The sequence below is a fragment of the Oncorhynchus kisutch genome, linkage group LG17 (genome assembly GCF_002021735.2).
Source record: "Oncorhynchus kisutch isolate 150728-3 linkage group LG17, Okis_V2, whole genome shotgun sequence".
Lineage (NCBI taxonomy): Eukaryota > Metazoa > Chordata > Actinopteri > Salmoniformes > Salmonidae > Oncorhynchus > Oncorhynchus kisutch.
Window position 1 is genome coordinate 63,896,066 of NC_034190.2, and position 12,544 is coordinate 63,908,609.

The following is a 12,544-nucleotide window of genomic DNA, read 5'->3' on the forward strand; positions in this document are numbered from 1 at the left end:
CCCTGTATGTCCACTCACCACACATCTCACCCCACTCCCCCTGTATCTCCCCTCACCCCACATCTCACCCCACTCCCCCTGTATCTCCCCTCACCCCACTCCCCCTGTATCTCCCCTCACCCCACTCCCCTTGTATCTCCCCTCACCCCACTCCCCCTGTATCTCCCCTCACCCCACTGCCCCTGTATCTCCCCTCACCCCACTGCCCCTGTATCTACCCTCACCACACATCTCACCCCACTCCCCCTGAACCCCCCCCACTCCCCCTGTATCTCCCCTCACCCCACATCTCACCCCACTCCCCCTGTATCTCCCCTCACCACACATCTCACCCCACTCCCCCTGTATCTCCCCTCACCCCACATCTCACCCCACTCCCCCTGTATGTCCCCTCACCACACATCTCACCCCACTCCCCCTGAACCCCCCCCCTACTCCCCCTGTATCTCCCCTCACCCCACATCTCACCCCACTCCCCCTGTATCTCTCCCCTCACCCCACTCCCCCTGTATCTCCCCTCACCACACATCTCCCCTCACCCTACATCTCACCCCACTCCCCCTGAACCCCCCCCCACTCCCCCTGTATCTCCCCTCACCCCACATCTCACCCCACTCCCCCTGTATCTCCCCTCACCCCACATCTCACCCCACTCCCCCTGTATCTCCCCTCACCCCACATCTCACCCCACTCCCCCTGTATCTCCCCTCACCACACATCTCACCCCACTGCCCCTGTATCTCCCCTCACCACACATCTCACCCCACTCCCCCTGTATCTCCCCTCACCACACATCTCACCCCACTCCCCCTGAACCCCCCCCCCCCACTCCCCCCTGTATCTCCCCTCACCCTACATCTCACCCCACTCCCCCTGTATGTCCCCTCACCCCACTCCCCCTGTATCTCCCCTCACCACACATCTCCCCTCACCCTACATCTCACCCCACTCCCCCTGTATGTCCCCTCAGCCCACTCCCCTGTATCTCCCCTCACCCTACATCTCACCCCACTCCCCCTGTATCTCCCCTCACCCTACATCTCACCCCACTCCCCCTGTATGTCCCCTCACCCCACTCCCCCTGTATCTCCCCTCACCACACATCTCACCCCACTCCCCCTGTATCTCCCCTCACCCTACATCTCACCCCACTCCCCCTGTATCTCCCCTCACCCCACTGCCCCTGTATCTCCCCTCACCCCACTGCCCCTGTATCTACCCTCACCACACATCTCACCCCACTCCCCCTGAACCCCCCCCCACTCCCCCTGTATCTCCCCTCACCCCACATCTCACCCCACTCCCCCTGTATCTCCCCTCACCACACATCTCACCCCACTGCCCCTGTATCTACCCTCACCACACATCTCACCCCACTCCCCCTGTATGTCCACTCACCACACATCTCACCCCACTCCCCCTGTATCTCCCCTCACCCCACATCTCACCCCACTCCCCCTGTATCTCCCCTCACCCCACTCCCCCTGTATCTCCCCTCACCCCACTCCCCCTGTATCTCCCCTCACCCCACTGCCCCTGTATCTCCCCTCACCCCACTCCCCCTGTATCTACCCTCACCACACATCTCACCCCACTCCCGGGGAACCCCCCCCCCCACTCCCCCTGTATCTCCCCTCACCCCACATCTCACCCCACTCCCCCTGTATCTCCCCTCACCCCACTCCCCCTGTATCTCCCCTCACCCCACTCCCCCTGTATCTCCCCTCACCCCACTGCCCCTGTATCTACCCTCACCACACATCTCACCCCACTCCCCCTGAACCCCCCCCCCGCTCCCCCTGTATCTCCCCTCACCCCACATCTCACCCCACTCCCCCTGTATGTCCCCTCACCACACATCTCACCCCACTCCCCCTGAACCCCCCCCCCCCCCCCCCCACTCCCCCTGTATCTCCCCTCACCCCACATCTCACCCCACTCCCCCTGTATCTCTCCCCTCACCCCACTCCCCCTGTATCTCCCCTCACCACACATCTCCCCTCACCCTACATCTCACCCCACTCCCCCTGAACCCCCCCCCACTCCCCCTGTATCTCCCCTCACCCCACATCTCACCCCACTCCCCCTGTATCTCCCCTCACCCCACATCTCACCCCACTCCCCCTGTATCTCCCCTCACCCCACATCTCACCCCACTCCCCCTGTATCTCCCCTCACCACACATCTCACCCCACTGCCCCTGTATCTCCCCTCACCACACATCTCACCCCACTCCCCCTGTATCTCCCCTCACCACACATCTCACCCCACTCCCCCTGAACCCCCCCCCCACTCCCCCTGTATCTCCCCTCACCCTACATCTCACCCCACTCCCCCTGTATGTCCCCTCACCCCACTCCCCCTGTATCTCCCCTCACCACACATCTCCCCTCACCCTACATCTCACCCCACTCCCCCTGTATCTCCCCTCACCCCACATCTCACCCCACTCCCCCTGTATGTCCCCTCAGCCCACTCCCCCTGTATCTCCCCTCACCCTACATCTCACCCCACTCCCCCTGTATCTCCCCTCACCCTACATCTCACCCCACTCCCCCTGTATGTCCCCTCACCCCACTCCCCCTGTATCTCCCCTCACCACACATCTCACCCCACTCCCCCTGTATCTCCCCTCACCCTACATCTCACCCCACTCCCCCTGTATGTCCCCTCACACCCCCCCCGGTAGGAACCTGGCACTCACACTACCTGGCTGGGCTCTACCTACCTCTCAGCTGCAATGCAGAGCAGCCCCACTTTCAACAGGCAGTCTGTTAATATTCCTCATACAGGTGTAGACTGAGGTCTACTGTACCCTGCACTAGGTGTTGCACAGCAATGGGTCGACTCCACTGTGGTATGAGCTAAAGACAGGAAGTCTGAATTGACAGACTGACACTCACTTTTTGAAGTGGCAGAGGTGGCGTCCGATGTTGACAGACACAGAGCTGCCGGCATTGAGGTGGTTGCCCTCGATGGTGATTCTAGTGCCCCCTGAGAGAGGGCCCTGGGCAGGCAGCACCCGCGTGAAGAAGGGAGTCTGTAGAAGGGGGACCCATAAGACACGTTTATTATGCAATCAACAAAATGACCAATAATCATTGTCTAATGTAAGGATCCATCCACCCTGACCATGGCTGTGTCACCTGGGTGCTACTTACCACGAAGGTGAATGCTCGGGGTGAGAGGGCCCTGTAGTCTGCCAGGCAGTCCCTCACACACACCTCCACGTTAGCCTCCTGCACCCGGTAGCCTGTGGCGTCGTTCAGCAAACACACAATTCTGTAGGAGAGAGGGGTGATGGTAGGGAAGGTATGAGAGAGAAAAGGGGAGAGGGAGGAGGGGAGAGGAGTTAGGGACACATGGGAAGACACACGTGTTGAGCTCACCTGTAGCTACAGTTTAGCTGTCTGATATTTGTGTAGTGATTCCTCCAATTTGAAAGGGAGCATCTACCATCTAAATGCTCTATGGAGAGATTGTTTGATCTATCTAAATTCAAATATTGAGCTGTATATATAGGGAGCAGGGAGGTCAAAGGAGAGGAAAGAGAAAGCTGAAGAGGACCTTTATACACTGAGCAGAGGAAGAAGATAACAGACAGGTGAAGAGAGATGGACAGAAGGACAATGTCAACAGGAAGCAGAAGAGGATGAGAGGGGATATACACTGAGAGGAGGAGGGAGATAGAGGGCACTTGTAGGAGGTGTGGGTGAGAGTGGTGAGTGCCAGGCAGCTGAGCCTCCTCACCTCTCCGAGCTGATGTACTCCTCTTCGATGGGGATACATGGCACCTTGCCCAGACGCACTCCTGTCTGGATGTCCCTGAACTGTAGGCCCAGGTTCTCCCCCGTGATGGTCAGTCTGGTGCCCCCCTGTCTCGGCCCTGTCTCCGGAAACAGCTGCAAGACAAACACACAGGGAGGGAGGAAGGGAAGGAGGGAGGGAGGGAGGGAGTGAGGGAGTGAGGGAGTGAGGGAGTGAGGGAGTGAGGGAGGGAGGGAGGGAGGGAGGGAGGGAGGGAGGGAGGGAGGGAGGGAGGGAGGGAGGGAGGGAGAGAAGAAGATCATTGTCAGAACCAATGACTGTATGGTTAGAAGTCAGTGAGAGGCAAGGTAAGGCCAACACCTTGTACTGTAAGTCTACGCAGGGCAGACTAAATGGCACTTGGTCCAGGGCACCTGGTTAAATTGTGCATTTTTAAAAACTCTTTCCATGGTTAAAGTAGGAAGAAATAGATGTCATTGTTGAACACATTTGTGAGTGTGCTACAAATACTATCATCATATATTCAAATATTGAATAACTTGGACATATTGAATTATGTTATATTATGCTCATTTCCCTATGGTGGACAGAATGTGTTACTACATTACACAGACTAATGTTTTCAACACAACAATGCCAGGAAATACATATCCTTTTTACCTCAGATTTGTGATGTTAGTATTAAAGTTAATAGGCAGCACGATCTCACAAAATCGATTGCTTAAAACAGACCCATATTTTTGGTTTTAGTACCAGTGTTTTTGTTATATGTGCCAGTCCGTAGTGGGACTTTAGAACACAGCTGTATTGTCAGACAACGCTGGCTAGAATATTTTATTAGAAATGTTTCTGGCCTCACTTGAATTGATGGATTTGAGGGTTAAGCTATCATTCAAATGAAAGCCAACCCCTGTCGCTATTTAGAAACCGATTTGGGGATTTGTTGAAATGATCTACTCCAGCCTCCCGGATGGCGCAGTGGTTAAGGGCGCTGTACTGCAGCGCCAGCTGTGCCATCACAGACTCTGGGTTCGCGCCCAGGCTCTGTCGTAACCGGCCGAGACCGTGGGGCGACGCACAATTGGCCTAGCGTTGTCCGGGTTAGGGAGGGCTTGGCCGGTAGGGATGTCCTTGTCTCATCGCGCACCAGCGACTCCTGCGGCGGGCCAGGTGCATGGTATTTCCTCCGACACATTGGTGTCGGAGGAAACTGTGTTAAGAAGCAGTGCGGCTTGATTGGGTTGTGTATCAGAGGACGCATGACTTTCAACCTTAGTCTCTCCCGAGCCCATACGGGAGTTGTAGCCATGAGACAAGATAGTAGCTACTAAATACAATTGGATACCATGAAATTGGGGAGAAAAAGGGATAAATATTAAAATGTATTAAAAAAAGAAATGATCTACTCCATTATATGTTATAAGAGATATAAGTTGATAAGTAGCTATGACAGGTTCTATCGACAGATACTGTATGTTAATTGAGGTTTATCTGTTAGAAGAGTGCAAACAGTAGTCTACATATCACAGCAGTTACTGTAGTATCCCAGTTGCATTGATTTCAATACAATATCAACGTGAGTGCCTCATTTGCATGCGCTATTGATTACAGTAGAACAAACTAATCAATTCCAGTCTTGAGTGACCGCTTGGTAAATATAGGTGTGCAATTTATAAGGTACTTATTTAGCAAATACAAGTAATCTGAACACAAGTGTAAGGGAGTAACTTTTCTTCCAAATGTCAACTTATTAGAGTATATTGATTATGAATATTATGAATATCTAAAACCGGTGTTTTGTGACTCGACCATCAATCAAAAAGCCATGACAACAGGAAGCAGTAGCGGTATCATTTTCAATTTTTTTTTAAATGGTACTTTTAACATTCATTTTTACACAGGATTCTAATTTATCAGTTAATCTACTGAATGAGCCCAAAAATGTGCTATGATATATTGATTTTGATGATATTAGTGATATAGTGAAAATATGTTTGTCTTGGCTACTCTTTCTCTCGCGTTCACCCACACACCATATTCCAGCAAGCCGTGTTTTAATGAAGAAAAATCACCTATCCGCTTTGAAAAACAGAAAAACCTTGCGTGGCGCACAGCGAAAGGCCTCTTCCCCACCTAATTGAAAGTTATTACACCGGCTCCCGCATCGCCATTCTGTAGCGTGTCACACGGCAGCTTCATAATGTGATTTATTTAGCCAAATTACTCCCCGTAACGAGGACAGGTGTGGCATGACAAAACAAATATGATGACTGATGTGAGGCGGCAGCATCCGGGAGGCGGCTTCTAACAACTATCACGAGGTAATTATGGGTAATCTCACTGGCTGCTTGTTCCACAACCTGGTTGGCTGGGCAGAGCGTGTCAGAGAAACGGCGCCCTGGCGTGTCCTGAGGCATTATTGCGTTTCATTGGCTGGCCACCCCTGGGTTCTGATGTGGCCCCAGTAGCAATCCCCAGCGGCTAGGCTTTCACAGGCAGCCTAACCTCACCCAGCCCCAGCGCTATGCCTCTACCACATAATGACAAGGCAGTGGTGCTGTAAAAGCCGAGTGTGGCAGAATGGTGGTTGCTAGAGGTCTGTGCTGTAGGCCGTCAAACCAGTGTGGAGCAGGGCTACAGCAGGGTGACGCCAGTGTGGTTGGACTGGGAACTAGGGAGACATACCCACATGGGCTGAGGCAGGCTGTAAATTGGGTTGTTAATGTACTCAAAGAGAGGCTGGGGAAGGAAGACAGTTATGCTGACAGCCAATGGTAGGAGACCATGTTTCTGGAACCACTCAACACATAGGCAACATCTTTTAGAGAAATACAATGTATTGCATAGCTGTCAAACACAGTATGAACCTACCCTGACACTGCCAAATTGTGTAGGGTAGTTTTGGTCAGGGAGGAGTGAGGGGGTTGTATTGAGGGGGGTGAAGCTGAGGGGCCACTCCTATACCCATAATAACAACTACAACAGTGTGAATGGTGGAGCAGATGTCCTCTATTTGGTTCCTGCTTTTTATCTAACAGGCTCCAATCTCCCTCAGAAAGCATTGTAAACAGACCTTCTAGGGTCTGACAAACACATGGTCTGTGATCTTCAGAGGCGTCTGTGCTCTATAGCCTTTCTAGTTTGTTTGCTCATCTTATGAGTTCTCAGTCTGACCCCTGGGAACCTCTAGGACCTGTCACGATGAAAACACTGGCCTCTGGACACTGAACTCTGGCCTCTGAACTCCGAAGTTAAAACAGTGAAGTAGGGTGTTTTAATTGGTTTCAGAGGGGTCGTTTCACATGACACACACACCCTGACGCAAGGAGAGAGAGAGAGCGAGAGAGAGAGAAAGAGAGAGAGCGTAAGGGACAAATAAGAGCCCATTTATACAGCAGAATACCTCATTGCTCCACTTGGATTGAAACACGGACCTGACAGTTGGAGATGGATTTTTGCCACAGTAGGAACATACAGGAGCTAGATTACTCTGAAGAATCCTCAATGTGCTGAGCTCCACTCCACCACTCCTATAGCTCTTCACTTTCATACACCCCTCTCAATCCCCTTCTCTCTCTCTAATCACACCCCCCTCTTCCTCTGAATAAAACACGAATCCCTTTGCACACGCACGGCAGAACAACAGATGTATATTTTACATGCTGAAGTGTCAAAGCAAATCCAGGGTGCTCTCTAACAAGGGGGTCGGGGGATAGAAAGACAATAAGTAGCAAAGGAACATCCCTCCTACCCACTCACTCTCAGCTAAGTGCATTCACTCTGATATAATATTTATCTGAGACAACGCACGCACGCACGCACGCACACACACACACACACACACACAGGAACAGAGCACCAGCCTAGGCTGAGGGAGGGATGGAGAGGAGAGAGGGAGGGTTGGTTATTATGGGGGGAGAGACACTAGCTGAGGGGGGACTCCTGTCCCCCTTCCCCTTATCAGACGTAGCCTCATTCCGACGCTTTGTCTTCCCCGTTCCTCCAGAGTGAGAGGAGGAAAAGAGAGGCGTAAGAGCTATTCAGACCCCTTTGTGATGGATTGGGAAGGGAGGGTAGAATGTTTGGGCCCTCTGAGTACCGACTAGCAGTCGAGACGTCAGTCAAAATTCATGAGATGCTCCTTATTGACAGACAATGAGGAGGAAGAGAAAGATAATTCAATTACTTGCACTACTCTGGGGCTCCTAGCGCAAGAGCTGGGAAATCCTGGTTAAATACTCTACTATTCCAAATGAAATTACCAGCTAATCCACCTGCTAATATAAAGAGGCACACAGTCCCCATCATATGAATAAGAGAGAGAGAGAGAGACGAGAGAAAGACAATGTAAAAAAGATGAAGACAAGAGAATGAGAACATTTGAAAAAGGGAAAGTTGTTAAAGAGGAACATGTTTTCTCTCATGAGTGTAGGTTGATGTAACATGGAGTCAAAGTCCTCTGCTCTTTGTTACAACCATATCACAGAGCAGCTGCCTTTCAGCCTGTAAGGTGGGCTGCTTTCATGACCATAGGGTGCCATTTCAGAGAGACCGAGAGATCACTACCGAATGACGCAACGACCTATCAAGCATTTTTATGTATTCATTCTCTTTACTGCGGAATTTCCTTTCAGTCGGCACCTTCCCCTCCCTCCTCTTCCTCTCCTTCCTTCCTCTACTTCTGTCTTGTGGGCTCTGTCTGAGTGAGAGAGAGAGAGAGAGAGAGAGAGAGAGAGAGAGAGAGACAGAGGCAGGCATCGTGGAGGGATTAGTTCCTGTGCCAGTGCCAATTATCCAATATCTGGGATTTATAATGTGCTGAAACACTAGCTGCCTCTCCAGAGTAGATTAAAGGACGCAGACACACACACTAACACAACACTCTGCATTTGCCCCCAAGCAAGGTGTCAGGTGCAGCAAATATACTGCAAATAGCAATAATAGGGGAATGAGTTGGATTTGTTCTTGAATGGGGCGAGGTTAAATCAGGAGTAGGTGGAGTGTGGCTGGGCTTGTTGCTGTGTGTAGGTGGTAGGGATGTAATCAGCTATAAACGCATTGTGAGGTTTAGCACTAGAGCAGAGAATGATGGAGATAGAGACAGAGAGTGACAGAGAGAGAGAGACGGAGACAGAGAGAGAGACAGCGAGAGAGAGAGGGAGAGAGACGGAGACAGAGAGAGAGAGAGGGAGAGAGACGGAGACAGAGAGAGAGACAGCAAGAGACACAGAGAGAGAGAGAGGGAGAGAGACGGAGACAGAGAGAGAGACAGCAAGAGACACAGAGAGAGAGAGAACAGTAGTCTGGTACACAGCCAGCATCAGGTCTTTACTGAGGCACAGATCAACAGATGACCACCGTACATCCAAACCAGCTATCCAAAAGAGCCTCGTAGCACTCACGTCCGTAGCCAAGAAGCATACCGCCCCAATAGATCCACAGATGACGCAATCTCATTCGCACTCCACATGTCCCTTTCCCACCTGGGCAAAGGAACACCTATGTGAGAATGCTGTTCATTGACTACAGCTCAGCGTCCAACACCATAGCGACCACAAAGCTCATCACTAAGCTAAGGACCCTGGGACTGAACACCTCCCTCTGCAACTGGATCCTGGACTTCCTGGCGGGCCATAGGGAGGAGGTCAGAGACCTGGCAGTGTGGTGCCAGAACAACAACCTCACCCTCAACGTGAGCAAGACAAAGGAGCTGATCGTGGACTACAGGAAAAGGAAGGCCAAACACGCCCCCATTCACATCGACGGGGCTGTAGTGGAGCGGGTCGAGAGCTTCAAGTTCCTTGGTGTCCACATCACCAACAAACTATTATGGTTCAAACACACCAAGACAGTCATGAAGAGGGCATAACAACACCTATTCGCCCCTCAGGAGACTGAAAATATTTGGTATGGGTCCACAGATCTTCAAAAAGTTAAACTGCTGCACCATCGAGAGCATCCTGACCAACAGTAAGGTGCTACAGAGGGTAGTGCGTACAGCCCAGTACATCACGGGGGCTAAGCTTCCTGCCATCCAGGACCTATATACTAGGCAGTGTCAGAGGAAGGCTGAAAAAATTGTCAAAGACTCCAGTCCCCCCAGTCATAGACTGTTCTTGCCCGCAAGGCAAGCGGTACCAGAGCGCCAAGTCTAGATCCAGAAGGCCCCTTAACAGCGGCTAACCCCAAACCATAAGACTACTTAATATTTAATCAAATGGCCACCTGGACTATTTACATTGACACCCCCCTTTGTTTTTACAATGCTGCAACTCACTGTTTATTATCTATGCATAGTCACTTTACCCCTACCTAATTAACTCGACTAACCTGTACCCCAGCACATTGACTTGGTACCGGTACTCCCTGTATATAGCCAGGTTAATGTTCATTTATTGTGTTACTTTTGATAGTATTTATTACTTTTAGAATATATTTTTTATTATATTTTACCCCCTTTTCCTCCCCAATTTCAATCTTGTTTCATCACTGCAACTCCCCAACGGGCTCGGGAAAGTTATGCGTCCTAAAAAAACATGACACGCCAAACCACGCCTCTTAACACTCGCCCGCTTAACCCCGAAGCCAGCTGCAGCAACATGTCGGAGGAAACACCGTTCAACTGACGACCAAGGTCAGCCTAGAGGTGCACGGCCCACCACAAGGAGTCACTAGAGCGCGATGAGCCAAGTAAAGCCCCCCGGCAAAACCCTCCCCTAACCCAGACGACACGGGGCCAACTGTGCGCCATCCTATGGGACTCCTGTTGTGATACAGCCCAGAACCAGGTCTGCAGTGACGCCTCTAGCACTGCGATTCAGTGCTTTAGACAGCTGCGCCACTCGGAAGGTCAAGTAAATATTTTCTTGAACTGCACTGTTGGTTAAGGGCTTGTACGTAAGCATTTCCCGGTAAGGTCTACACTTGTTGTATTCGGCGCATGTGACAAATCAAATTGGATTTGAACTGGATCCTACTGCACACCCACACACACCTAGAGCCTGTCTCACCTTGGTGATCTTTGGGTGTGTACAGCGGCTGTTGCCGGCAGTGGCGTGCATCCAGCTGCTGTCCAGTGGGGCACACTCCTGTCTCAGAGAACACTTCTTCTCCTGAACACACCAGCCACACTCGAACCTGGGGTCAGCCTTCAGACACATCCCACAGCTGTCCCGCAGCGCATAACACTTATACAGGTGGGCTGAAACACAGTGAGAACAGAGCGAGAGAGAGAAGGAGAGATAGAGGTGAATATAATTGTTGTTTGAGACTAAGTTTCAACACCTTGCATTTCACCTTCATGCTGTGGTATGAGAAACAAGCATTAAAATAAGACATGAAAACACCTAATTCCCTTGTTGTTGTTGTGGGTTTTTTTTTTGGGGGGGGGGGGCACGAATGCCCAGAGTTATGCTTTTAAAAGAATTAGCAATTAGCAGTAAGAATTGAGAGAGAGGAGAAAGAGAAAGAAGGAGAGAGAGGGGAGAGAGAAATAGATAAATAGAGAAAATGAGCAGGAGAGAGAGATAGAAAACAAAAGAAAGATGGTGAAAAAAGAACATCACGGCACGGCGCTCCACAGACAGCCGCAGGACTTCAAAGGAGACGGCGTATCCATCCACCCGCCGAGGACCTGCCTGTTAATCTGATTTGCCACGGCTAAGCTTAAAAGTAGCGCGGTGCTAATTAAACTGAACCAAATTAATGATTTAATTACATTAAGATTTCCACTTTACACCAAGGCAAAAATGGGCTTTCTCGGGCAGTCGGGCAGAGATGGATAATTCACCATGATTCACGGAGGGAGGGAGGGACAGAGGCAAATAGAGAAAAACACAGGGAAGGGTGAGGAAAGGGAAGGCCTTTGTTGGGCTTGAATAAAGCAGGGCTGGTTTGAAATTAAGTTTGGGGATCTTTCAACGTGTCAAATTAAGCGTGGAAGTTTGGGCAGAGTACAATGTAACTGGCCTCTGCACAGCAGGTACTAAGAAAGTTTAGATTCTGTTCCAGCTTTAACAAATGCTACTATGGGAGAGAGACTGTATTCCAAATCAGGAAATGGGTGTGTCATTACAGATTTTGTGACAATCCGTAGGCAGGAGAATAAAGAGTGCTCAGCATCCAAGGTGATGCAAAAGGACACGACGCGCCACTGAGTGCATGTTAAAACCTCTACTTATCTTATATTACTGAGAGAGAGGGGTCCATTTAATCCACAATCCTTTCATGGAAAGGCTTTCAGAGCAGTCAGACAGACACTTCAGCCTTATACAGGCCCAGCCCCCACAACAACAAATCAGGTCACGCTCAAGCAGCAATATGCAGAGTGAGTTCGCAAATGCCAATTAACAAATGAGGCCAGGCGTTAAACGCAATTCGACATAAAGCGTTTTAGCGTGTTTAGATCAAATAACCTTGATCCAATGACCAGAATGGGGGTGTCTAAAATACGGTGTGAGGATGAGGGAGACATCGTGATATTACTTCTATCTACTCTAAATAGAAAGGATATAATCTGGAGACACCCAGCTCCACCACATGGTGGGGAAACAGAGGATGGATCGATACCCCATTGGTAAAAGATAACTCCATGTGACACCATTCTGTATACTTCTGGCCCTTCTTTGGACACTGTGTTAACTAACCTCCAGACAAGCTTCAATGCCATACAACTCTCCTTCCGTGGCCTCCAACTGCTCTTAAATGCAAGCAAAACTAAATGCATGCTTTTCAACCGATCGCTGTCCACACCTACCCACCCGACCAGCATCACTAC

The 12,544-nt window shown here is 50.7% G+C and overlaps 1 protein-coding gene across 2 annotated transcripts in view; it reads right to left on the minus strand.

The window, feature by feature from the left end:
• Positions 1-12,544, minus strand: part of LOC109907019 (plexin-A1-like) — a 274,450-nt gene that overhangs the window by 47,461 nt on the left and 214,445 nt on the right. For both annotated transcript variants that reach the window (XM_031794352.1, XM_031794351.1), the window contains exons 12-15: positions 10,779-10,969; positions 3,751-3,902; positions 3,162-3,282; positions 2,904-3,040 (exon numbers count right to left, since the gene is read on the minus strand). In XM_031794352.1, coding sequence (XP_031650212.1) covers positions 2,904-3,040; positions 3,162-3,282; positions 3,751-3,902; positions 10,779-10,969 — 601 coding nt within the window. The remainder of the gene's footprint in view (positions 1-2,903; positions 3,041-3,161; positions 3,283-3,750; positions 3,903-10,778; positions 10,970-12,544) is intronic.